We start from the raw sequence: 27,002 nt of genomic DNA, 5'->3' as shown, positions 1-27,002 counted from the left end.
AATAAAAATGTTTTGCCATTAAGTAAAAAATACGAGGATGTCTAATTTGGTACTTAAAAGTATAAAATGGCTGGGTACAGCGGCTCATGCTTATAATCGCAACACCTCGGGAGGCCCAGGCAGGAGGATCGCTTGAGCTCAGGAGTTTGAGACCAGCCTGGGCAGCATAGTGAGAGCTCGTGTCTACAAATATATATATATATAAAAAATTAGCTGGTTGTGGTTGCAAGCATCTCTGGTCTTAGCTATTTGGGAGGCTGGGGCAGGAGGATCGCTTGAGCCCAGGAGGGTAAGGATGTAGCGAGCTGTGATCATGCCACTGCAGTCCAGCCTGCATGTCAGAGTGAGACGCTGTCTGAAACAAAACAAAACAAAATAAAAGTATGATAAAATTACACATAACGGGCTGGGCACAGTGGCTCACGCCTGTAATCCCAGCACTTTGGGGAGGCTGAGGTGATCACATCACTTGAGGCCAGGAGTTTGAGACCAGCCTGGCCAACATAGCAAAACCCCATCTCTACTAAAAATACAAAAAAATTAGCCAGTTGGCTGGGCGCGGTGGCTCACGCTTGTAATCCCAGCACTTTGGGAGGCCGAGGCGGGCAGATCACGAGGTCAGGAGATCGAGACCACAGTGAAACCCCGTCTCTACTAAAAATACAAAAAATTAGCCAGGTGTGGTGGCGGGCGCCTGTAGTCCCAGCTACTCGCAGAGGCTGAGGCAGGAGAATGGCGTGAACCTGGGAGGCGGAGCTTGCAGTGAGCCGAGACTGCGCCACTGCACTCCAGCCTGGGCGACAGAGCAAGACTCCGTCTCAAAAAAAAAAAAAAATTAGCCAGTTGTGGTGGCACACACCTGTAATCCCAGCTACTAGGGAAGCTGAGGCACAAGAAAAGCTTGAACCTGAGAGGCAGAGGTTGCAGTGAGCTGAGATTGCACCACTACACTCCAGTCTGGGTGACTGAGTAAGACTCTGTCTCAAAAAAAAGGTCAGGTGTGGTGGCTCACTCCTGTAATCCCAGCACTTTGGGAGGCTAAGGCAGGCGGATCATTTGAGGTCAGGAGTTTGAGACCAGCCTGGCCAACATGGTGAAACCCCATCTCCACTAAAAATACAAAAAAATTAGCCGGGCATGGTGGTGCGTGAATGTAGTCCCATCTACTCGGGAGGCTGAGGCACGAGAATCGCTTGAACCCAGGAGGCGGAGGTTGCAGTGAGCTGAGATCGTGCCACTGCATTCCAGCCTGGGTGATAGAGTGAGACTCTGTCTTTAAAAAAAAGTACACATAACAGTATTCATTAAAAAGTTTTACCTTGGTGAAAGAGTGACGACTTTTCAGGTACATCTGTGGAAGCATCCCAGTGCCAGAGGGATCCATCTTCAGAGCAGGTAAACAGATGATCTGGGTTGGATGGGTGAAAGTGAACTTCCCACACTAAGAGACAAGAATCAAGAAGCTCATTCCTGTGTAGATTAGCTGAACAAACAACATTAAACCCCCATCTCTAGGCACCATCTTCCATTATCCTCCATCACATACCTTCAAGCCTCAAGTCTGTCATAAAAATTAAAGGCTTCAGAATTAAAGAAAAGACATAACTTTCTAATGGCTATAACACATAGAAAGGAAAAAGAACCCTTTGGGAGGCTAAGGCGGGTGGATCACCTGAGGTCAGGACCAGCCTGGGCAACATGGTGAAACACCATCTCTACTAAAAATGCAAAAGTTAGCCAGGTGTGGTGGCGCATGGTTGTAGTCCTAGCTACTTAGGAGGCTGAGACAGGAAAATCACTTGAACCTGGGAGGCAGAGGTTGCCGTGAGCCGAGCTCGCACCACTGCACTCCAGCCTGGGCGACAAAGTGAGACTCTGAGGAAAAAAAAAAAAAAGAAAGGAAAAAGAAGCCAACTAAATTTGTGTACTGGGTAAGGAAATAAATGAAAATAGTAGCCGGGCACAGTGTCTCACACTTATAATCCCAACACTTTGGGAGGCCAAGGTGGGTGGATCACTTGAGGTCAGGAGTTCGAGACCAGCCTGGCCAACATGGTGAAACTCCGTCTCTACTAAAAATACTAAAAATTAGCCAGGCATGGTGGTGGGCGCCTGTAATCCCAGCTACTCAGGAGGCTGAGGCAGGAGAATCGCTTGAACCCGGAAGGCAGAGGTTGCAGTGAGCCAAGATCACACCATTGCACTCCAGCCTGGGCAACAAGAGCGAGACTCCGTCTCAAGGAAAAAAAACAAAAACAAAAAGTCCAGGCTCAGTGGCTCACGCCTGTAATCCTACCACTTTGGGAGGCCGAGGTGAGTGGATCACCTGAGATCTGGAGTTCAAGACCAGCTGACCAACATGGTGAAACCCTGTATCTACCAAAAATACAAAAAATTAGCCCGGCGTGGTGGCAGGTGCCTGTAATCCCAGCTACTTGGGAGGCTGAGGTAGGAGAATTGCTTGAACCCGGGAGGCAAGGTTGCAGTGAGCTGAGATTGCATCACTGCACTCCAGGCTGGGCAAAAACAGCAAAACTATGTCTCAAAAAAAAAAAAAAAGAAAGAAAGAAAAAAAAGCATTGCTAAAACATTTAACCCTATTACTTTATGAAAATGCTTCATTTTATTTTTTTAAATAGAGACAGGGTTTTGCTATGTTGTCTACCTTGGTCTTCTACTCCTGGCCTCAAGCAATCCTCCTGTCTCAGCCTCCGAAAAGTGCTGGAATTACAGGTGTGTGCCCAGCTAGGAATGACTGTCTTTTACGGAAAAGTTTTTTTTAAATTGGTAAGTTGTCTTATTTTTCAATTCCTGTGTCATTAATATATGAAGATTATATTATTGGAAAAACTGAGAAAGACCCTAACGAAATATAAAAATGAATTTCTAAGAGGCAATATCCAATATTGGTTAATGCCAAGATTCTGAATACTTCTGGTCTTTATCACAGAAATAGCAACTGACTTCTAGCAAACCAAAATTTGGAAATGTTCCAAGAATTTGGATCCAGTTGCAGATGCTTTTTATTTTTTATTTGTTGATTATTTATCAAGAGGAACTATTTCTTAGCCCACATATTTATGCTTCATACTTTAGGAACATAGGGCAGTGACAAACTTCTACACAATTCAACTCAAAGAAATTCTCTCTCTTTTTGAAACAGGGTCTTGCTCTGGCACCCAGGCTGGAGTGCAGAATGGCATGGTCATGGCTCACTGCAGCCTTGACCTCCGAGGCTTAAGCAGTCCGCCTATCTCGGCCTCCTGAGTAGCTAGGACTACAGGCATGCATCACCATACCTGGCTAACTTTTGTATTTTTAACAGACAAGGGGTTTCCCCATGTTGCCCAGGCTGGTCTCAAACAACTGGGCTCAAGCGATCTGTTTGCCTTGGACTCCCAAAGTGCTAGAATTACAGGCATGAACTACCGTGCCCAGCCCCAAAGAAATTCTATATATTTCAAAATCACATTCAATTCTGAAAGATACCAGTCTTCCTCATTTCCTCAGAATCTTTTTTTTTTTTTTTTAAGATGGAGTTTCACTCTTGTTGCCCAGGCTGGAGTGCAATGGTGCGATCTTGGCTCACCACAACCTCTGCCTCCCAGGTTCAAGTGACTCTCCTGCCTCAGCCTCCCCAGTAGCTGGGATTACAGGCATGTGCCACCACGCCCGGCTAATTTTGTATTTTTAGTAGCAACGGGCTTTCTCCATGTTGGTCAGGCTGGTCTCGAACTCCCGACCTCAGGGTGATTGACCTGCCTTGGCCTCCCAAAGTGCTGGGATTACAGGCATAAGCCACCGCCCCTGGCCATCATTTCCTCAAAATCTTTTATGGAATCATAATTTCTATAGAAATATAATAATAAAAAAATTAGCTAGGTGTAGTGGCACATACCTGTAGTCCCAGCTACTCAGAAGGGCAAGGCAAGAGGATCACTTGACCCCAGAAGGTTGAGGCTTAAGTGAGGTACCATGCCACTGCACTCCAGCCTGGCCAATATAGTTAGACCCTGTCTCTACAAAAAATAAAAAATTAGCCGGATGTAGTGGGGGTGCGTGCCTGTAGCCTCAGCTACTCGGGAGGCTGAGGTGGGAGGATTGATTGAGCCAGGGAGGCAAGGCTGAGGCTGCAGTGGGCTGTGATCACACCACTGCATTTTAACCTGGGTGAGAGAGACCCCATTTTAAAAAAAATACACAGGGCTGGGCGCAGTGGCTCACACTTGTTATCTCAGCACTTTGGGATGCCAAGGCAGGCGGATCACCTGAGGTCAGGAGTTTCGAAGACCAGCCTGGTCAACATGGTGAAACCCCGTTCCTACTAAAAATACAAAAATTAGCCACACATGGTGGCACATGCCTTTAGTCCCAGCTACTAGGGAGGCTGAGGCAGAAGAATGGCTTGAACCCAGGAGGCAGAGATTTCAGTGAGCCACGACTGCCACTGCACTCCAGCCTGGGTGACAGGGCAAGACTCTGTCTCAAAAAAAAAAAAAAAAAAAGTATAATCCATTCTGGCATGATATCAAAGACAGAGTGAGAAAATGAAAAATTTCTGTCTGGCTACATCATCTCCACCAGAATCAAAAGAAAAAAAAAAGCTTATAAATCTATTGTTCATGTTAAAAAAATGATGTGATGCAACAATAAATTGAGGAGCACAACATTTATTAACAAATATGACAAAGAGCCTGCATTTGCATGGGAAAAGGGCATTCTTGCACACTTCACTAAGGCATATAAAATGGTATAATTTTTATCACCTTTTTTCAGGGAGTGGGGTCTCACTATATTGTCCAGGCTGGAGTGCATAGGTGCAATCATAATGCACTACAGCCTTGAATTCCTGGACTCAAGCAATCCTCCTGCCTCGGCCTCCTGAGAAGCTGGTGCATGCCACCCACCTGGATTAAACTAGTATTATTAACTTTTTAAAGAGGTTATGTTGCCTAAGCTGGCCTCAAACTCTCGGGCTCAAGCAATCTTCCTGGCTCAGGCTCTTGAGTAGGAGAAGCCTGGATAGGCATGTGCCAATGTGCCTGGCTTAAACTGGTATTATTTTTGTGTAGAAAAATCTGTCAATGTGCTATGCAAAATGTTTGGCCTAGCAATTCTACTTCTAAAAAATTATCCTAAGAAAATAAGTACATAAGGCCGGGCATGAGCATAATGGCTATGCCCAGTACTTTGGGAGAATCGTGTAAGTCCAGGAGTTCAAGGCTGCAATGAGCTATGATCACACCACTACTGCACTCTGGCCTAGGCAACAGAGACCCTGTCTTCAAAAAAATAAAAAATAAAAAAAATATACAGAGATAAATATCTAAGGATTCTCACTACAGTTTTGGGTATAAGAATGAAACCTGTGGTTGGTGTGGTGGCTCATAATTCATACCTGTAATCTCAGCACTTCCTGAGGATCACTTGAGCCCAGGAGTTTGAGACCAGCCTGGGCAATAAAGTGAAACCCCATATCTACAAAAAAACCAACAAACAACAACAAAAAATCAGCTAGGCATGGTGGCACACACCTATAGTCCTATCTACTTGGGAGGCTGATGCGGGAGGATCACCTGAGCCGTGGAAGTCAAGGCTGTAGTGAGCCGTGACTGCACCACTGCACTCCAGCCTGGGCGACAGAGCCAGACCCAGTCTCTTAAAAAAAAAAAAGCCGGGCACGGTGGCTTATGTCTGTAATCCCAGCACTTTGGGAGGCTGAGCTGGGCAGATCACCTGAGGTCAGGAGTTCAAGACCAGCCTGACCAACATGGAGAAACCCAGTCTCTACTAAAAATATAAAATTAGCCGGGTGTGGTGGTGCATGTCTGTAATCCCAGCTACTCGGGAGGCTGAGGCAGGAGAATCGCTTGAACCTGGGAGGCGGAGGTTGCGGTGAGCCAAGATGGCGCCATTGCACTCCAGCCTGGGCAACAAGGGTGAAGCTCCGTCTCCAAAAAAAACAAAAACAAACGTTAAAGAACTTAAATATCAAGTAAAAAGAAATTACATAATTATTTAAATGTGCACAATTCAGCCATTAAAAGCTACGATGTAAAATGATCCACATGTATCATTATGGAAAGGTGCTTATTATATGTCATATAACTCACCCAATATAAACTTTCTGTATCTCCACAATACTTACTTTCAGCTTCATGAGCCTTCAGCAGAGATACAGGCATAGTACCTTGTCTAACATCCCAAATACTCAACATTCCATCTTGGCCACCAGTAGCTACAACATGCTGTTGGTTGGGATGTCTATCAACACAGTGGAGTGGCACTCGGTCACCAGTCCTTTTGTGGGAGATAACAATGACATAAAAATCAAATGAAGTATAATTTATCTTTGTGTAACATAGGAAACACGTTTTTTGTTTGTTTTGAGACAAGGCCTCGCTTACCCAGGCTGGAATGCAGTGCTGCAATCATTGCTCACTGTAGGCTCAAACTTCCCGGGCTCAGGTATCCTCCCACCTCAGCCTCCTGAGTTGCTGGGAGTACATGTGTGTACCATCATGCTTGGTAAACTTTTTGTATTTTTGTAGAGATGGGGTTTCTCCATGTTGCCCAGGTTGGTCTCAAACTCCCAGGCTCCAGTGATCTAGCCACCCTGGCCTCCCAAAGTGCTGGGATGACTGGTAACTGTGCCTAGCCTGTTTTTTTTTTTTTTTTTTTTTTAAGAGGCAGGGTCTTGACCAGGCTCAGTGGCTCACACCTGTAATCCCAGCACTTTGGGAGGCCAAGGCAGATGGATGACTTGAGGTTCAAGACCAACCAGGCCAAAATGGCGAAACCCCATCTCTACTAAAAATACAAAAACTAGCCAGGCGCCGGGCGCGGTGGCTCACGCCTGTAATCCTAGCACTTTGGGAGGCTGAGGCGGGCGGATCACAAGGTCAGGAAATCGAGACCATCCTGGCTAACACGGTGAAACCCCGTCTCTACTAAAAATACAAAAAAAAATTAGCCGGGCGAGGTGGTGGGCGCCTGTAGTCCCAGCTACTCAGGAGGCTGAGGCAGAAGAATGGCGTGAACCCCCAGGGGCGGAGCCTGCAGTGAGCCGAGATCGTGCCACTGCACTCCAGCCTGGGCGACAGCGAGACTCCGTCTCAAAGAAAAAAAAAAACAAAAAAACTAGCCAGGCACAATGGCACATGCCTGTAGTTCCAGCTACTTGTGAAGCTGAGGCATGAGAATAGCTTGAACCCGGTAGGCAGAAGTTGCAGTGAGCCAAGATCATGCCACTGCACCCCAGCCTGGGTGACAGAGTAAGACTCTGTCTCAAAAAAAAAAAAAAAAAAAAAGAGAGAGAGACAGGGTCTTGTCTTGTCACCCAGGCTACAGTGCAGTGGCCTATCTACAGCTTGCTGCAAGCTGGGCTCAAAAGAGCCTTTTGCCTCGGCTTTCCAAGTAGCTAGGACTACAGGCACATGTGACCGTGCCAGGCTATTTTAAGAAATTTTTGTAGAGATGGGGTCTCACTGTGTTGCCCCAGCTGGTCTCAAACTTCTCACTGCAGATGATCCTTCCAAAATGTTGGGATTACAGGCATGAGCCACCATGCTCAGCCAAGAAACATGTTTTATATGGTAACTAACTGACAACTTAGTGGCTGGAGCTACTGGCTGAATCTTTTTTTTATTTGAGACAGAGTTTTGTTCTTGTTGCCCAGGCTGGAGTGCAATGGCGAGATCTTGGCTCACTGCAAACTCTGCCTCCCAGGTTCAAGTGATTCTCCTGCCTCAGCCTCCTGAGTAGCTGGGTCTATAGGCATGCGCGACTATGCCTGGCTAGTTTTTGTATTTTTAGTAGAGACGGGGTTTTACTGTGTTGGCCAGGCTGGTATTGAACTCCTGACCTCAAGTGATCTGCCCGCCTCGGCCTCCCAAAGTGCTGGGATTACAGGCGTGAGCAACCACGCCCGGCCTGGCTGAATCTTAATGATACCAAAAAAATGAACTAAATTAGATATATTTCTAAATAGTACAATTTTGAAATAATTCAAGGCCACAATTATTCATTTTCACTTCAATTTGGAGACATGGCATGAAAGACAATCTGATGGTAAGATGTACAAATCACATTTCCACTTATTAGATTATTTAAAAACTCATACATCAATTATACTAAATATTATTTAGCATCTTATTTAATGCTTAGTTTATGTAACTATTTTTTCAGTGTGACACATTGTTTTCTTATGAGAGAAGGCTGTACACCTAAAAAGGGGGATTTCTGCTCAGAAAAAATATTTGGAATTATATTTTTCCCCCAATCATTACATCTGGAGTATATTTGATCCACTAAACAATCATTGAAAGAGCAGAAATAAGTTCTCCATGAAATAATACAAACTTCAAAGAGTAAAGGCTCTGAATCACTATAACTAATAATTACTAAATGAAGCATAGTAGTATCAACCCCGTCAAGTTATGCTTGCTCTACCAAATTTTAATCAGGGATCTCCCTCTTAAAATGCAATTAAAATACAATATGGCTTAAAGCCAGTAGCTATAAACAACCTAACACATTAATTTGTGGATTACATTACTGAAATTACAAATCAACACTTACAGTGACAATATCTGAGAAGGCTCATTTCCTTGTTGTCTGAAATCCCATATTTTCAACTGTCCAATTGAATTTACAGTAAGAATCTCAGGAGTTCGAAGAAAGGTTACAGCATGGAGTGTACTACTATCTGCATTGTCTAAAAATTTAAAAAATGGTAGTATGTGTTAGTGAGTCCCCTTTTTTTCCAAGAAAATCTTAAATCACACTCCTTTCATGGATTGATATATTACAATTTCCAGTAACTTATAATTTAAATTTCTATAGAAAAATGCATGGTTAATGTATATATTTAAATGGATTCTCTTTGGATGGGAAAAATATTTACTCACAGGACATCTGAACTGTTTTCTGTTTCTTTTTTTTTTGCTCTTGTTGCCAGGCTGGACTGCAATGGCGCGATCTCGGCTCACCGCAATCTCCACCTCTCGGATTCAAGCTATTCTCCTGCCTCAGCCTCCCAAGTAGGTGGGATTATAGGCATGTGCCACCACACCCAGCTAATTTTGTATGTTTAGTAGAGACTGGGTTTCTCCTTGTTGGTCAGGCTGGTCTCGAACTCCCAACCTCAGGTGATCCACCAGCCTCGGCCTCCCAAAATGCTGGAATTACAGGCGTGAGCCACCACGCCTGGCTTACTGTTTTCTTTTTCTTTTTCTTTTTTGAGACGGATCTCGCTCTGTCACCCAGGCTAGAGGGCAGTGGCGCACTCTGGGCTCACTACAACCTCCCCCTCCCAGTTTCAAGCGATTCTCTTGCCTCGGCCTCTCTAGTACCTGGGATTACAGGTACATGCCACCATGCCTGGCTAATTTTTGTATTTTTAGTACAGACGGAGTTTCACCATGTTGGCCAGGCTGGTCTCGAACTCCTGAGCTCAAGTGATCCGCCTGACTCAGCCTCCCAAAGTGCTGGGATTACAGGCGTGAGCCACCAGGCCCGGCCTTGAACTGTTTTCTAAATGGAAGGCTGAGTTTTCATACATTTTTTAACTCTTAAGATTGTTACCCCACATTTCTGAGAGAGTTGTTCAAGCTCCTCTAAACCCAATCTTACTTCCCACTAGTCCCTGACCTAGAACTTCCATTTTACTGAGCCAAACCCCAGTGCTTCCTACAGAGCTCATTCTAATCTTGTGTTATTCTGCAAACTCATCCCAAATCTACTCATTTTCACCCTCATCAACTCTCGCCCTCTCCATGAAGTCATTCCTTATTGTCATAATGGCCCTTTTTGTTGATTTCCTAGTGTTTAGAACTTACGCCTCATAATTTAACATACACTTTATGGACTTTAGTTTGTGCCACTCCTCTACACTGCCACCAGGCAATGGTCATTAATTAACAAATAAGTGATGTCGCCCAGTGCAGTGGGTCATGTCTGCGATCTCAGCACTTCGGGAGGCCGAAGTGGGCAGACCACTTGAGCCCAGGAGTTTGAGACCAGCCTGGGCAACATGGTGAAACCTCGTTTCTACAAAAATTAGCTGGGCATGGTGGTGTGCATCTGTAGTCCCATATCCCTGGAAGGCTGAGGTGGGAGGATCGCTTGAACCTGGGAGGCAGAGGTTGCAGTGAGCTGGGATCATGCCACTGCACTCCAGCCTGGGTGACAGAGCAAGACCCTGTCTCAAAAAAAAAAAAAAAAAAAAGTAATGCAACTTAACTCAGAAATGAAAATCATAATAAACAACACAAAAGGCCAGGTACAGTGGCTCACGCCTGTAATCCCAGCACTTTGGGAGGCCGAGGTAGGCGAATGACAAGGTCAAGAAATCAAGAACATCCTGGCCAACATGTTGAAAGCCCGTCTCTACTAAAAATACAAAAATTAGCTGGGTGTGGTGGTGTGCGCCTGTAGTCCCAGCTGCTCAGGAGACTGAGGCTGAAGAATTGCGTGAACCTGGGAGGTGGAGGTTGCAGTGAGCTGAGGTCGTGCCACTGCACTCCAGCCTGGTGACAGAACGTGACTCCATCTAAAAAAACAAACAAACAAACAAACAAAAACACACAAACACACACAATGGATTCATAGGCTTAATTCCTAGAGATTCTGATTTAAAAGGTCTAGAGTGGTCAACAGTTAAAAAATTTCCTCAGAGAAGTCTGGCTGAAGCATAGTTCAGAACCAATACACTTAGTTTTCCACCTAAAAGATATAACCTCTGTGATTTTGCATTACAGACTCTTTGCAATCTGGCCCCAGTTTACTCCTCTCTTGCTTCATCTTTCATCTCTCCTACATAAATATCTAAAGTCGGGTCAAACTATACTTTTTGTCATTCTCTGAATGTCTTTATCCTGCCTCTGGCCTATTCCCTTTGTCTAGCACGCCATCTTTTAGTATTACTTATGGTCTAGAACCAAGAAAAACTATTAATTACTACCTGCTTCCAGATGTTTTATCTGATAATGCCCTCTCGCCAAAAGAAAAGGTTTCTGTTTCCTCTAGTCAGTCATTCGTACTGGCCTCATCAACACACTCTCTTGACAAAGGGATCCTGCCTTGCGTGTGTTTTGTGTGCATGTGTACATATATTTTTTTGAGACAGAGTCTTGCTCTGTCACCCAGGCTGGAGTGCAGTGGCGTGATCTTGGCTCACTGCAGGCTCTCAGTCTCTCAGGTTCAAGCAATTCTCATGCCTCAGCCTCCCAAGCAGCTGGGATTACAGACGTGTGCCACCATGCCCAGCTAATTTTTGTATTTTTAGTAGAGACAGGGTTTTGCAATGTTGGCCAGACTGGTCTCAAACTCTTGGCCTCAAATGATCTGCTCACTTTGGCTTCCTAAGGTGCTGGGATTATAGGCGTGAGCCACTGCCCCTGGCCATATATTTTTATATCCCTCAATCACTTAACATTGTGTTTACTTTTTTTTTTTTTGAGATGGAGTCTCGCTCTGGCACAAGGCTAGCGTGCAGTGGTGTAATCTTGGCTCACTGCAACCTCTGCCTCCCGGGTTCCAGTGATTCTCCTGCCTCAGCCTCCCGAGTAGCTGGGACTACAGGCATGTGCCACCACACCCAGCTAATTTTGTTTTTTTAGTGCAGACGGGGTTTCTCCATGTTGGTCAAGCTGATCTCGAACTCCTGACCTAAGATAATCCACCTGCCTCGGCCTCCCAAAGTGCTGGGATTACAGGTGTGAGCCACCGTGCCCAGCCTCCTTCATTTTTATGTATAATTATAATATAATAAACAATTCTGATCATGTCACCTACCTACTCCATAACTTTCTTTTTTTTTTTTTTTTTTTTTGAGTCAGAGTCTGGCTCTGTCCCCCAGGCTGGAGCGCAGTGGCACCATCTCGGCTCACTGCAAGCTCCGCCTCCTGGGTTCACGCCATTCTCCTGCCTCAGCCTCCCGAGTAGCTGGGACTACAGGCGCCCGCCACCACGCCCTGCTAATTTTTTTGTATTTTTAGTAGAGACAGGGTTTCACTATGTTGGCCAGGATGGTCTCGAACTCCTGACCTCGTGATCCGCCCACCTCGGCCTCCCAAAGTGCTAGGATTACAGGCTTGAGCCACCGTGCCCGGCCAGAGATGGATTTTCACCACATTGGCCAGGATGATCTCGATCTCTTGACCTAGTGATCCGCCCGCCTCAGCCTCCCAAAGTGCTGGGGTAACAGGCATGAGCCACTGTGCCTGGCAGTATTTACTTAGTATATGGTAAATACTCAATTACTCTGATGGATGAAAGGAATACAATGATTTTTCTTTTTTTGAAACAAAGTCTCCCTCTGTCACCCAGGTGGGAGTGCAGAGTGCCATCACAGCTCACCGCAACCTCCACTTCTCAGGTTCAAGCTATTCTCCTGCCTCAGCCTCCTGAGTAGCTGGGATTACAGGCATGTGCCACCATGCCTGGCTAACTTTTCTTTCTTTCTTTTTTTTTTTTTAAACAGAGTTTCACTCTTGTTGCCCAGGCTGGAGTGCAATGGTGCAATCTCCACTCACTGCAACCTCCACCTCCCAGGTTCAAGCGATTCTCCTGCCTCAGCCTCCCCCGTAGCTGGGATTACAGGCATGTGCCACCACGCCCGGCAAATTCTGTAGTTTTAGTAGAGACAGTGTTTCTCCATGTTGTTGGTCAGGCTGGTCTCGGACTCCCTATCTCAGGTGACCCGCCCGCCTCGGCCTCCCAAAGTGCTGTGATTGCCGGGGTGAGCCACCACACCCAGCCTAACTTTTGTATTTTTAGTAGAGACGAGGTTTTGCCATGTTGGCCAGGCTGGGATTTTTCTTACCTATGGTTCTTACAGCTTCCTTGTGATCAGCTCTGAAGAGATTTATTCGACCATCCTCTCCAACTGTAACGATTTCTGGGTTGTTGCACACAACACCTGTACATGGTGCACTGCTATAGGAAGGACTGCCAGGGCCTGTGTGGTAATGAGCTGTAGTCCACTGCTGGTTGACTGACAGAGTCTAGGCATCAGAAATGAGGATACTATTAAAGCAAAGTACTAAGGAACTAGCACTTCTTCCCAACAAGAGTATCTTTAAATTCTGACTCACACCCTTCTACAAGAATAAATCTCTCCTTTTGCCTTTAGAATAATGAAATCTATAAACTACTGCCATCAAAGTTCTATATACACTGAATTAAATTCAAAAGGAATATTGTTTAATAATGCTCCACATTCATCTCAAACTACAGTAATGACTTTTAGGGATCAGGCAGTTGGATGTTCAAAGCAACTCTTTGTATTCTTATGGGAATTAACCTAGATCTAAAATATACATATCTGGCCCACGGCTGTGGCTCATGCCTGGAATCCTAGCACTTTGGGAGGCCAAGGCAGGCAGATCATCTGAGATCAGGAGTTCGAGACCAGCCTGGCCAATATGGCAAAATCCTGTCTCTACTAAAAATGCAAAAATTAGCCAGGTGTGGTGGCACGCACCTGTAATCCCAGCTGCTTGGAAGGCTGAGGTGGGAGAATTGCTTGAACCAGGGAGGTGGAGGTTGCAGTAAGCAGAGATCGCGCCACTGCACTCCAGCCTGGGTGACAGAGAGAGACTCTGTCTCAAAAAAAAAATAATAAATAAAATAAAATAAAATAAATAAAATATTAATCTCTATAGCTTTTTCTAAATGACTCAAAAAAAAAACCCTTAACATGAACTGGGCCTTATATTAACTAGGCATGTCTATTAGAAAGGTTACCTTTGGCTGGGCGCGGTGGCTCACACCTGTAATCCAAGCACTTTGGGAGGCCGAAGAGGGCTGATCACCTGAGGTCAGGTGAGACCAATTTGACCAACAGGGAGAAATCCTGTCTCTACTAAAAATATAAAATTAGCCAGGCATGGTGGCATGTGCCTGTAATCCCAGCTACTTGGGAGGCTGAGGCAGGAGAGTCACTTGAACCTGGAAGGCAGAGGCTGCGGTGAGCCGAGATTGTGCCATTGCACTCCAGTGCTTGGGCAACAAGAGCAAAACTCCGTCACACACACACACAAAAAAAAAAAAAAAAAAAAATCACTTTCAAACTAAAGTTCTTTACCTGGTTATTTGGATGGTGAAGGAAAACTGTTACACATCCTGTTGATGAAGCAGCGACAATTCTTTCCTGGTCAAAAAACTAAAGAGAAAATTTCTGCTTGTTAAAGATTCAGAAATATCAGCAGGGAGGAAGTCCATTTGTTTATTTAACTCAATTAGTAGCAAATCTTCTAACAATTTTAAAAAGCAAAGAGCCTATGAGTGCTAAGCAAATAAAATGTGCTAATGAAGCTGAAAGGCCAAACTGCCATACAAAGTATTTTCATGAATAAACAATATTTTTTCCTAGACACATTCACCCACAATTGATTTAATTTGGGACCAACACAATAAAACCTTAGGAAAATATTATTCCTGGCTGGGTGCGGTGGCTCATGCCTGTAATCCCAGCACTTTGGGAGGCCTAGGCGGACGGATCGCTTGAGCTCAGGAGTTCAAGACCAGCCTGCGCAAGACGGCGAGGCCCCGTCTCTACAAAAATACAAAAATGAGTTGGGGTTGTAGGGAAGCGGAGGTTGCAGTGAGCCAAGATTGAGCCCCTGCATTCCAGCCTAGTTGGCAGAGCAAGACTCAGTTTCAAAAAAAAGAATAAAAATTTTAAAAAAGAAAAGCCAGGCACGGTGGCTGATGCCTGTAATCACAGCACTTTGGGAGGCCGAGGCAGGCAGATCACGAGGTCAGGAGTTCGAGACCAGCCTGGCCAATATGTTGAAACCCTGTCTCTACTAAAAATACATAAATTAGCTGGGCGTGGTGGCATGAGCCTGTACTCCCAGCTACTCGGGAGGCTGAGGCAGAAGAATCACTTGAACCCAGGAGGCGGGGTTGCAATGAGCCGGGATCGTGCCACTGCACTCCAGCCTGGGTGACAGAGCAAGACTCGTCTCAAAAAGAAAAGGAAAATATCGTCTGGGCACGGTGGCTCCCACGGTGGCTCACACCTGTAATCCTAGCACTTTGGGAGGCCAAGCCGGGTGGACCACGAGGCCAGGAGTTCAAGACCAGCCTGGCCAACACGGTGAAACCCCCATCTCTACTAAAAATACAAAAATTAGCCGGGCATGGTGGCCTGTGCCTGATGTCCCAGCTACTTGGGAGGCTGAGGCAGGAGAATTGCTTGAACTCAGGAGGCAGAGATTGCAGTAAGCTGAGCTCGTGCCACTGCACTCCAGCTCAGGTGACAGTGTGAGACTCCGTCTCCAAAAAAAAAAAAATGTATCTTTCCTAGAGCTAGATAGCTTTCTTTTTTATTTTATTTAATTTATTTTTTATTTTTTATTTTTGAGACAGTTTCGCTCTTGTTGCCCAAGCTGGCGTACTGTCGGCTCACTGCCAACCTCTGCGCCCGGGTTCAAGCGATTCTCCTGCCTCAGCCTCCCAAGTAGCTGGGATTACAAGCGCGCGCCAGGGCTAGGTAGCTTTTTATGGAAAATGCAGGGGCTCTCCACACCAGGATTTGAAAACTTAATTTCGGCCGGGCGCCGTGGCTCACTCCTGTAATCCCAGCACTTTGGGAGGCCGAGGCAGGCAAATCACCAGGTCAGGAAATCGAGACCATCCTGGCTAATATGGTGAAACCCCGTCTCTATCAAAAATACAAAAAATTAGCCGGGTATGGTGGCCTGCGCCTGTAGTCCCAGCTACCCGGGAGGCTGAGGCAGGAGAATGGCTTGAATCCGGGAAGCGGAGGTTGTAGTGAGCCCAGATCATGCCACTGTACTCCAGCCTGGGTGACAGAGCGAGACTCCATCTTAAAAAAAAAAAAAAAAAAAACCTCAATTTCATCCCCACCACTCACTACTGGTTTTGAGACTTTGGCCAAGTTAAGTTCACTAAATCGTGGTAAATCTTTAAAACGGGAGCACTAATCTCTACTTAGGGAGTTGTTATGAGAATTCAAAAAACAAAATGTTATCCCCCTGCACAGTATCTGTCACATAGTACATGCTCAAGATATAGTAGTCTCAGTTTTCTCATTAGTAAAACAAAGTAACGATACTTGATTCACTGGCATGCAACAATTATTAATTTTTGTAAAGCTCCCCAAACGGTATTTAGCACATAGTCGATAGTCAATTAATAAAAAAGTATGGTTAAATCTACATCCCCTTTCCCAGTCCTTTTTCTGCCACTAAATGGCTAAATGATGTTGGGCAAATCATAACTTACAGAGCACTCAGTTTTCTGTAAACCATGGGTGACACCAGACAACTTTTACGATGCTCTGCTTGTTTAAATGTATTACTTAGGACTTTCAAAGTTAGCTTTTGGATGATACACAGATTTACCTGTAAATCCATTACATCACCATGGTGTCTGATATCACACAATAACTGATGGTCTCCTTCAAACCCTCCATCAGAGTCCAAGTTTCCAAAATCTCCAATAGACCACAGTGAAACATAATTTTCCTGTAAAACAAAAAGTTTCGTCTTGAGATGACATAAACGTCAACTCTCGGAAAATAAAAGTTGTGCTCCCGTCCGGAAATGTTGCTCCAAAACATCTCAAATGGTATGGTAAGCTTAAAACACAACGAGATACGAGGCTCAGGCATGCCATCACCGGCTCTGAGCTACGGAGCAACCGCGCCTGAGACAGGGGTCCGGGGGACCTAGAAGTGCGAGAAGAACCAGAAGGTGGGAGTTGGCGCGCGGGAGGCCAGGTGTCAGCGCAGCCGGAGAGAAGGAGGAGGTAGGGGCTCGTCCCTATCAGCGGGGATACCTCATTGTCCCAAGATCCTGTAGCGAACGTCTCCGCGGTCTGTAAACTTCCCGGAGGCAGCGGTCGCCAGCGGGTTTTGCTGATTTTCTGAGACACAAACTTCGCATAAATTTCCTCCATGCCGAAAGCAGCCGCAGCAGGTACTGCAAAAAGCAAGCACAATGCGCGCCTCTCAGCCCCGCCTCTTCCCGCGGAACCCTGATTGGATGGGACTTTAGGAGGGAGACGGTGGCTGCAGAGAGTCAATTCTCGTCGGTAGCCAGTGTGGGCACAGTCAGTATGCAAACTGGGAGAACCTAGACTGAGAGGCCAATCCATCTCACAGAGCGGCTCTGAGCAAAGGCAAGAGCGCTTTGGCCTTTGAGCAGTAGGACTTACTCCTAATCTGCAATATCAGTATTTTCTTGTGTTCAATAATTGTGCAGTGTAAAATTTAAGAGCAAAAATAGAACAAAATCAATGCAGTAGAAACCACCTTGAAACCACACCTAAGCAGTTGCAGGTCACTGCGCATAGAAAACGATTCAAAAATCCTTAAATACTCGTGGAAGTACCTCGAATAAAGTGCCAACCTACTATCCTAAATCTCTCCCTCTTGTCTCCCAAACAAATACTTTGCTTCAAAGTTAATACACACTGTCAGAGCCTGGAGTTGGAATTCTGAAAGACTCCAGTTTTAGTTTTGATGCCAATTGCCTAGCTTTGGTCAATTCAATATGTGCATGATTAAGAATGAAGTTTGTGATACCTATTGTCAACGGCCCAGGAATCAGTTTTCTAGGTTCCTTCTGTGCTTTTGGTTACACCTATAATATTCTTCCCTTCCTCTTTACTCCTCACAATCCTGCCTATCCTTCAAGGATCTGTTCTTTCCTTTACCATTTCCTGATGACCCCAGCCAATGTTGATCTAAATCAACACCATTTTTTTCTTTTTTAAGACAGGGTCTCACTCTGTGGCCCAAGCTGGAGTGCAGTGGTACAATCTCAGCTCACTGCAACCTCCGCCTCCGCCTCCCAGGTTCAAGTGATTCTCCCACCTCAGCTTCCAGGGTAGCTGGGACTACAGGTGTGCGCCACCATGCCTGGCTAATTTTTTTTTTTTTTTTGTAGAGACAGGATTTCAGCATATTGCCCAGGCTGGTCTCGAACTCCTGACCTCAGGTGATCCAACTGCCTTGTCCTCCCAAAGTGCTGGGATTACAGGCGTGAGCTAGCATTTGATATATAGACCACTAATGACATGTATTTTGGATATACTTTATTGTTAGTTTTCTTTAGATGCATATTCCTCCCCCATTAGAATGTAAATCCTACTGAATACAAGAGGTATGACTTATTCATCTAAAAAATGAACCTCTTTTACACTATAGGTATTCATAACTGTATGTTGGTTGTTTTTTTAAAAAGGGCCATTATGCTACTGTTGTTTTTATGTGATATTGGTAGTCCTACTTCACAGGGACACTGCATGTAAATGCAATCCATCTGGGTCAGCTTTAGAGTTATCAGTTTCCTATCAAGGATTTGACTTTTTTCTTTTCTCCAAATGGAAGATCACCAAGAAACTGTAGAAAGATGAAATGGAAAATATTAAGTGGGTTACAGTCCCAAATCAACAATTTTATTCATGTTTAATATTGAAGTAAAGAACACTGTTTTGGCCGGGCGCAGTGGCTCACACCTGTAATCCCAGCACTTTGGGAGGCCAAGGCAGGCAGATCACGAGTTCAAGATCAGCCTGGCCAACATGGTGAAACCCTGTCTCTACTAAAAATATAAAAATATTAGCTGGGCATGGTGGTGCGTGCCTGTAATTCTAGCTACTCGGGAGGCCGCGGCAGAATTGCTTGAACCGGGACCTGGGAGGCAGAGGTTGCAATGAGCCGAGATCATGCCACTGCATTCCAGCCTGGGCTACAGAGCGAGACTCCGTCTCAAACAAAAACAAAAAAACAAAAAGAAACCATTTGTGCCTGTAGTTTCATTTATGGTCACAGAATCCCAGAAAATGGGTAATGTTGATTTTTGATTGGAAGTAGGCCAGTGTCACATTTTACAAAATCGGATAAGAACTAGAATTTGAAAATTGTGCTGACATAGTGGCACATATGTCTTAGCTTTGTTTCCTTCTAAAAGATTACTGGAGGCCGGGCGCTGTGGCTCACTCCTGTAATCCCAGCACTTTGGGAGGCCGAGGCGGGCGGATCACAAGGTCAGCAGATCGAGACCATCCTGGCTAACACGGTGAAACTCCGTCTCTACTAAAAATACAAAAAATTAGCCGGGCGTGATGGAGGGCGCCTGTAGTCCCAAGCTATTCGGGAGGCTGAGGCAGAATGGCCTGAACCCGGGAGGCGGAGCTTGCAGTGAGCCGAGATCGCGCCACTGCACTCCAGTCTGGGCTACAGAGCGAGACTCCGTCTCAAAAAAAAAAAAAAAAAATAGATTACTGGACTAAATGATGGCTGGATTCTGTCAGTCTCAGGTCTAATTAGGAGTCAGCGATTTGGACGCGACAAGCAATGTTCTCAGTGAGCTTCTCACTCATGGTCTTGCAGAGCTGATAGCAATAAAGCCACGGTGGAATTTGTGAGGCTTAATTAGGTGGAAATGCACACTTACGTCGGGAGAATAACACGTTCACCAAAGGACACAGTGGTATTTCTTAACCAATCGCAACTCTTTACGTTCGTATTATTCTAAGGGAGCAAAGCATTTCCCAACCCCCACCCCCATGTCCTGGTACTCTTCCACTCTCTGAGAGCTTTAGAACCAGGGTTCCAAAGTCTCTGCTTAGCCTAACAGTGACGTGCTTGTCCCAAAGCCAGAGGCCGGTGTACTCGGGTTAGAGAGGGCCTTTGTCGTTGGGTTTTATTCTTATTGTATTATTCGGGCTCCGCCGACCCAAATATTAGTCAACTGGGTTGGGCGAGGTAGGACGGATGAAGCCCACCGTCCAACAATCTGGACATCTATAGGAGCAGATCCGCCGCTCGAAACAGCTGACCCAGCGGCGACTGCGGAACCACAGCAGCGTCTGCACAGATCGACCCCGCCATCCCGCCATCCCGCCGTCCCGCTCGGTGACCGGAGACGCAGCGGAGAACGCGACTGATCAGGCTACCGAGCCTGGCCGCAGGGCGAAGGCGGTGCGGTCCGAGGCCTCATAAAGGGACACGCAGCAGCGGCAGTGGCGCTGACTCAGCCCGACATCCCTGCAGTCCCCTGGCAGCCGCAGCAGCCACAGGGGTGGGCGGCTGGGCCACACGCATCCCCCGCCCTCGGCCCCACCCGGCCGCACCCTAAGCCGCGCGGCGTCACAGAGCGCATGCGTGCCGCGGGGGATGCCGGGAGCGCGCAGTGGCGGCAGCGGCGGCGACGGCAGTAACAGCGGCAGCTACAGCGGGGACGCGAGCGGGGCGGTGACGGTGTGGGAGGTGGTCTCACTCTTGGGAAAACTGCTGGGCACCGTCGTCGCGCTGAAGGTGGTTCTGTACCTGCTCCGAGTGTGCTTAGCGATGGCCTGGAAATCCGGCGGCGCCAGCCACTCGGAGCTAATCCACAATCTCCGCAGTAAGTGCCACCTCCGCCCGTTGTAGGGCAGCTGGGGCAGGCTGGGCCTGGACCTGGTACCCCTGGGCCGTCCGGAACGTTCTGTCTGCCCCCGCGCGCCTATTGGAGGGCTTCGGCGCAGAGTTGCCCCGGTAGTTCCGAATGGCGTGCGCTTGCAGTCGCCTCCCTCGGGACCTGTCATTCGTCGACGACGTGGACTGGAAGGGGAGAGAAAGAACCAGGGGCCGCTGCTGGTGGGGGCAGGGGCAGTCGTCTCCCTGCAGGCCCTGGGGGAGGGAGTGCAGTACAGGTGGTGCTGCTGTCACTCAGGTCCGCGTCCGGGTCCAGCTTGTGAGGGGCGTGCCTTCGGGGTGGGAGCGTGTGGGCTAGGCCTTATGGAGAGTGGGCTGGCGCTTAGGAGACCCCACCCTCGTCCCCTGCATTTTTCTCACCTTCCTCCTCCATAATCAACCTCGCTGCAAGCTTTCCCTCTTATGCAGCCTCCCCCGCCCTCCGTTTTTTCCCCTGGAGGGAGATGCCACCGTCTGATACAGGCGAGGGGAGGAAGATGAGAGTATTGCCATTGCAGATGCTGGGAGAAATTTCTCGGGCGGCTGTCCAGTGGAAAGCTCCGTGGGGGGCGGAGGAAGAACAGGGGATGCTGTTCCTGAGAGACTTGTATTTCAGGAGCCTTTGCAGGTCCTGGATCAGCAAAGGGTTGTGTGTCTGGTATTCTAACTTTTTTCAGGGCTACCATAGGCTTTAAAAACCTTGTGTGGAGTTTCTTTATATCACTCTCTTTAGTTACTGTATTCCTTCTTCTGATGATAATTTTAGGATAGGATGAGTGCTGTGTCACTTTCTTTTTTTAAATCGAAATATAGCGTCCCCGTTTTGTTGGGAGACTACAAGGGCCGCAGTCTATAATAATCTCTCTGGTCAGAATTTATAGCATTCTTTGCTACTATGCAGTAGTCATATCTTGTCACATGGTATTTTTAATTGTCCTGTGTTACTTAGCTTTTCATGTGTTTGTCTTCTCTCCCAACTCGATTTGTAATTTCCTTAAGGGCTGGCACCATTAAAAAAATTTTTTTTGGCCGGGCTCGTTGGCTCACGCCTGTAATGCCAGTACTTTGGGAGGCCGAGGCGGTTGGATTACCTGAGTTCAGGAGTTCGAGACCAGCCAGGCCGACATGGTGAAACCCCCGTCTCTACTAAGAATACAAAAATTAGCCGGGCGTGGTGGTGCCTGCCTGTAATCCCAGCTACTTGTGAGGCTGAGGCAGGAGAATCGCGTGAACCCGGGACGGGGAGGTTGCAGTGAGCCAAGAGCTTGCCACTGCACTCCAGCCTGGGCAACAAGGGCAGAAACTCCGTCTCAAAAAAAAAAATTTTTTTTTTTTTAATCTTCTCTAAGAATTTAATAGTCATCCCTTTTTTTCATAAATGCCCGTTAAGTGTCCGTTATATGCCTAAATCTGTGCTAGACAGACAAAAGTGATTGAGAGAAATTAGGAGTACTGTTTGGCACATAGTTGGTACTTTTTTTTTTTTTTTTTTTGAGACAGAGACTCCCTCTGTAGCCCAGACTGGAGTGCAATGGTGCGGTCTTAGCTCACTGCAACCTCCGCCTCCCAGGTTCAAACAATTGTCCTGTCTCAGCCTGCTGAGTAGCTGGGACTACAGGCGCCCGCCAGCACGCCTGGCTAATTTTTGTATTTTTAGTAGAGAGGGGGTTTCACGATGTTGTCCAGGCTGATGTTGAACTCCTGACCTTGTGATCCGCCCACCTCAGCCTCCCAAAGTGCTGGGATTATAGGCGTGAACCACTGGGCCTGGCCAGTACTTAATATATTAGTCATTTTGAATTTTTTTGGTGGAGGGACAATACTTAATGTGGAAACTGAGTCTTTAGTGTTTGGTTAACAGAGAATGTTTGTTTTTTTTAGACAGGGTTTCACTGTCACCCAGGTTGGCGTGCAGTGGTGTGAGCTTGGTTCACTGCAACCCCTGCTTTCCGTGCTCAAGTGATTTTCCCACTTCAGCCTCCTGAGTACAGGGGTGCCACCATGCCAGGCTAATTTTTGTTGGGTTTTTTTTTTTTTTTTGGTAGTTTATGAGATGGGGTCTTGCCATGTTGCCCAGGCTGGTCTTGAACTCCTGGACTCAAGCGATTTGTTGGACTCAGGCTTCCAAAATTTTGGGATTACAGGAGTGAGCCACCGCATCTGGCCATGGTGAAAGTTTAGATATCAACATTTTTTTTTTTTTGAGACAGAGTTTTGCTCTTGTTGCCCAAGCTGGAGTGCAATGGCGTGATCTTGGCTCACTGCAACCTCTACCTCCCGGGTTCAAGCGATTCTTCTGCCTCAGCCTCCTGAGTAGCTGGGATTACAGGCGCCCACCACCACGCCTGGCTAATTTTTAGTATTTTTAGTAGAAACGGGGTTTCACCATGTTGGCCAGGCTGGTCTCGAACTCTTGACCTAAGGTGATCTGCCTGCCTCGGCCTCCCACAGTTTTTGAATTACAGGCGTGAGCCACCATGCCCAGCCTAGATGTCAATATTTTGTTAAGCATTGTCAGGTTCATTTTATGCAATGATGCTTGATTGGAAATGGACATTTATGTGCTACAACAGTAGTATGAAGTATGATTTGGGTTCTCATGGATGGCACATAAGCTGAATATGTTGTAAATATTTTTACGAAATCCCTTAACATGATCTCAGTGCCTTCTATTGCAGTATATGTACCTGAAACATTTTGTACACAAATTGTGATTAAGTAATTTTCCACCAGTAGGTTATCATAGTAGGCACTTGGCTGTGGCAGAAATTTGTAATCAATCAGGCTCTTAAAGTCTCTCCTTTTTGGGCCAAATTTGTGGTAAGCCAAGACTAGATAGATCTTTTCCCGGTGGTTTCATAATCACTTTAATGTATTGCATTACTGTTCTTAGCTGAAATTTCTAAGGATCTTTTTCTGTCAGGAAATTTAATAAGGAATATTTAACATACATAGATGTTGATTTTGCAAATAGTTTTATACTAGATTTATGATTGGTAAGAGGAAATTAGAGTAGTATAGTTGTTTAGCCTCTTTTGTAACACTTGTGCAACTTTAGTTTCAACTTCTTGCTGAGGTAATTCAGCTAATAGACTTCTTTTTATTAGCTTATTATAAAAGTAATATTTGCTCATGTGAAAATTGCAATTGACATAAAATTTGAAAATATTGCCTTCCTTCCTCATTATTCTACTGTGTATATTCTTCTTAAATTAAAAGCTTTTAATTGAAATCTTAGAAAAATATAAAAATGTGATTATGTTGATGTTGAAATGAAAAGGGGCCTGCTTACTAGAAGAGGAAGGAAATTACAGTTTTAATGTTTTTTTTTTTTTTTTTTTTTTTTTTTTTGAGACAGTTTCGCTCTTGTTCCCCAGGCTGGAGTGCAATGGTGCGAGCTCGGCTCACCACAACCTCTGCCTCCCAGGTTCAAGCAATTCTCCTGCCTCAGCCTCCCGAGTAGCTGGGATTACAGGCAGGTGCCACCACGCCCAGCTAATTTTGTATTTTTAGTAGAGACAAAATTTCTCCATGTTGGTCAGGCTGGTCTTGAATCCCCAACCTTAGGTGATCCGCCTGCCTCAGCCTCCCAAAGTGCTGGGATTACAGGCGTGAGCCACTGCGCCCGGCCAATGTTTTTTTTTGTTGTTGTTGTTTTTTGTTTTTTTTTTTTTAAAGAAATGAAGCTTAATATAATTTGTTAAGAATATTTCGTTTTCCTTTTGTATTAGAATCTATCATAATACAAATATGGTTGTGTGATTTCATAGTTGATGCATGATTTATAGAATATTTCAGATTGTAATGGTAGATTTCTTATGTCATGGCTTGTATTATAACCACTCTTAAGTAAATTAGAACAGTGACTAAAACTTGAGGATGCTTCAAAATCTCCGGGATCACCTGGAGAGCTTTTCAAAACACAGATTGCTGGAGCTTGAGAATTTGTATTTCTAACAGATTTGTAAGTGGTGCCACTGCTGGTCCAGGGACCACATTTTGAGAATCAGTGACATGGAGAATTGAAAATTATAAGGTTGAATTCTGCCAGCATTTCAGCTAAATCAGTTTTGTGCTTTAGAATAATGTTTTAGAAAAAGTCTATAGCAGTTTTGCCCTATAGAGTGCTTGGTGATGTTCTCTATGTTGTCCAGTGTGGTAGCTACTAGCTACATGTGGCATTTGACATTTGAAATGTGGACAACTGAAGAACTGAAATTCAATTTTTTAAAAAATTAACTTAATGAAATAACCACATGTATCCAGTAGTTACCATATTGGACAGCACAGGTCTCTAGAAATGAAAAATACAATTATTTTATGATTATGGACTGGTAATGTGCTCGTGAAACAAATTAGCTTAATTTAAAACTGTGAGCCTGCTTAATCCAGGGAATGTGACTGTTTAAATAATGTTTATATTAGAGTTTACTTTTTACTTGTATTCAGATAATTTCAAGCCATGGTAAAATTTAGGAAGATAGCCAGAGTAGGTGAGGTGATGTTCTGGAGCAGGGATATTTAAACCAGAGGGTTTGTGGGAGGTTAACTTAATGGATAGGCTTCAAATGCTATACAGTAGTCCCTCCCTTATCCCATGGTTTTGCTTTCTGAAGTTTCAGTTACCCCAAGTCAACTGAGATCTGAAAATATTAAATGGAAAATTCCTGAAACAAGCAATTCATAAGTTTTAAATTGTGTGCCATTTTGAGTAGCGTGAGGAACTTTCTGGACGTCCCACTTGATCCTGCCCGTGACATGAATCATCCCTTTGTTCAGCATATCCATGCTGTCTACACTACCTGCCTGTTTGTCACTTAGTAGCCTATTTGGTTAGCAGTGACTGTCATGGTATCACAGGGCTTGTGTCCAAATAATCCTTATTTTACTTAATAATGGACCCAAAGTGCAAGAATAATGGTGCTGGCATGTAATTATACTTGTTCTATTTTATTCATTATTTTTGTTAATTTCTTAATTGTGCCTAATTTATAAACTAAACTTTATTATAGGTATGTTATGTATAGGAAGAAAACAACATACAGATGGTCCCTGACTTAACAGTAGTTTGACTTACAAGTTTTTTACTTTACTGGATGTAAACCTGTCACATAACCTCTTATAAGTTAAGGAGGGCCGAGTGCGGTGGCTCACACCTGTAATCTCGGAACTTTGGGAGGCTGAGGCAGGAGGATTGCTTCAGTCCAGGAGTTCGAGACCAGCCTAGGCAACATAGTGAGAATAACATTTGTCATTTTCTCTACAAAAAATAAAATTAGCTGCGCATTGTGGTGCATGCCTGTAGTCTCAGCTACATGAGCTACATGGGAGGCTGAGATGGGAGGATCACTTGAGCCCGAGAGGTTGAGGGTGCAGTAAGCCAAGATCATGCCACTGCACTCAACCCTGGGTGATGGAGCAATACCTTGTCTCAAAAAAAAAAAAAAGTTGAGCATCTGTATGGGCTGTATGGGCTTTGGTACTGTATGCGGTTTCAGGCATCTATTAAGGGTCTTGGACCGTATTCCCTGTGGGTAAAGGGAAACTACTGACCACTGAAAGCAATTGTTCTTTTATCTATTTTTATTTGTAAAAATAATTCAATCCATTCCCCTAATGATCAGTTATTTCTACTTAACGTTTCTTTTGCATTCTTGATTTTGTCATTTTACATATATGTTTATGGAATTTGTCATTTAGTCAGCTGATATTTGAGTGCTTTCTATATGACAGGCACTGGAGATACAGTAGTGAAGAAAATAAACATCCACTCCCTCTTGTAGCTTCTAATGGGAGCAGCCAAGTATAGTATGTCACATGATAAGTGACAAAGTAGGGAGGGAGGACAGAGTGTGTGGGGCAGTAGGTTTATAGTTGTAGAGAAGGCCTCAGTAAAGTATCATTAGACCAAAGATTTGCTGGAGGAGTAGACACATATCATGCAGGTAGACTTGGGATAAGCATTCCAAGCAGAAGAAGTAGCGAATTCCAGATTTGGATTTAGGATCTGGCAGAAAGATTGGAGGCAAGAATCCAACACCAAGGTTTTAGGCCTTGGCAACTGGAATGATTTGCCATTTTCTATATTGGAAATGGTGAGTGAGTGAGCAGCCACGTTTATTCTGTGAGGAGGGGACTGTGGGAGATCAGGAGATTATTTTGAGGAATGCTTTTCTTGTAAGACATTTAAGTCGAGATTTTTAGTAGGCATTTGAATATGCAAGAATTACGATGATTTGTAGTTTTTATATCCTGAAAGCATTTACTTTTGTAACTAATGAAATTATTTTCTAATTCTATCTACAGCACCAGTTCTTAGCCACTAGTAGGTGTTGCTAGTAGAAAAGAGCATTTATTCTTTCTTTTTTTTTTTTTTTTTTTTGAGACAGAGCCTCTTTCTGTCGCCCAAGCTGGAGCGCAGTGGCGTGATCTTAGCTCACTGCAACCTCCGTTTCCTGGGTTCAAGCGACCCCCCCCATCTCAGCCTCCCGAGTGACTGGGACTACAGATGCACACCACTATGCCTGGCTATTTTTTTTTTTTTTTTTTTTTTTTTTTTTTTAAG

General features: G+C 45.2%; 2 protein-coding genes across 5 annotated transcripts in view; one reads left to right on the top strand and one right to left on the bottom strand.

Annotated features, from left to right (window-relative positions):
- The window catches only part of LOC116463163 (nucleoporin Nup43), a 156,852-nt gene extending 136,991 nt beyond the window's left edge, over positions 1–19,861 (bottom strand). For both annotated transcript variants that reach the window (XR_009212000.1, XM_032146141.2), the window contains exons 1-8: positions 19,768–19,861; positions 16,813–16,955; positions 16,377–16,499; positions 14,090–14,167; positions 12,827–13,007; positions 8,581–8,716; positions 6,149–6,300; positions 1,319–1,441 (exon numbers count right to left, since the gene is read on the bottom strand). Coding sequence is in view for 1 of the 2 variants with exons in the window: in XM_032146141.2 (XP_032002032.2) it covers positions 1,319–1,441; positions 6,149–6,300; positions 8,581–8,716; positions 12,827–13,007; positions 14,090–14,167; positions 16,377–16,499; positions 16,813–16,955; positions 19,768–19,786 (955 nt within the window). In the remaining variant the exon portion in view is untranslated. The remainder of the gene's footprint in view (positions 1–1,318; positions 1,442–6,148; positions 6,301–8,580; positions 8,717–12,826; positions 13,008–14,089; positions 14,168–16,376; positions 16,500–16,812; positions 16,956–19,767) is intronic.
- A 256-nt stretch (positions 19,862–20,117) lies between these two features.
- Positions 20,118–27,002, top strand: part of LOC116463151 (protein-L-isoaspartate(D-aspartate) O-methyltransferase) — a 61,363-nt gene continuing 54,478 nt past the window's right edge. Inside the window, exon 1 of one of the 3 annotated variants that reach the window (XM_032146119.2) lies at positions 20,118–20,387. In XM_032146119.2, the coding sequence (XP_032002010.1) occupies positions 20,159–20,387 (229 nt within the window). In that variant the 5' untranslated portion in view covers positions 20,118–20,158. The remainder of the gene's footprint in view (positions 20,388–27,002) is intronic. The other 2 variants (XM_032146115.2, XM_032146116.2) reach the window with 2 other exon arrangements.

Source organism: Hylobates moloch, unplaced genomic scaffold (genome assembly GCF_009828535.3).
Source record: "Hylobates moloch isolate HMO894 unplaced genomic scaffold, HMol_V3 SCAFFOLD_28, whole genome shotgun sequence".
NCBI classification, from domain to species: domain Eukaryota; kingdom Metazoa; phylum Chordata; class Mammalia; order Primates; family Hylobatidae; genus Hylobates; species Hylobates moloch.
This window is presented reverse-complemented; position numbering and strand designations above follow the sequence as displayed.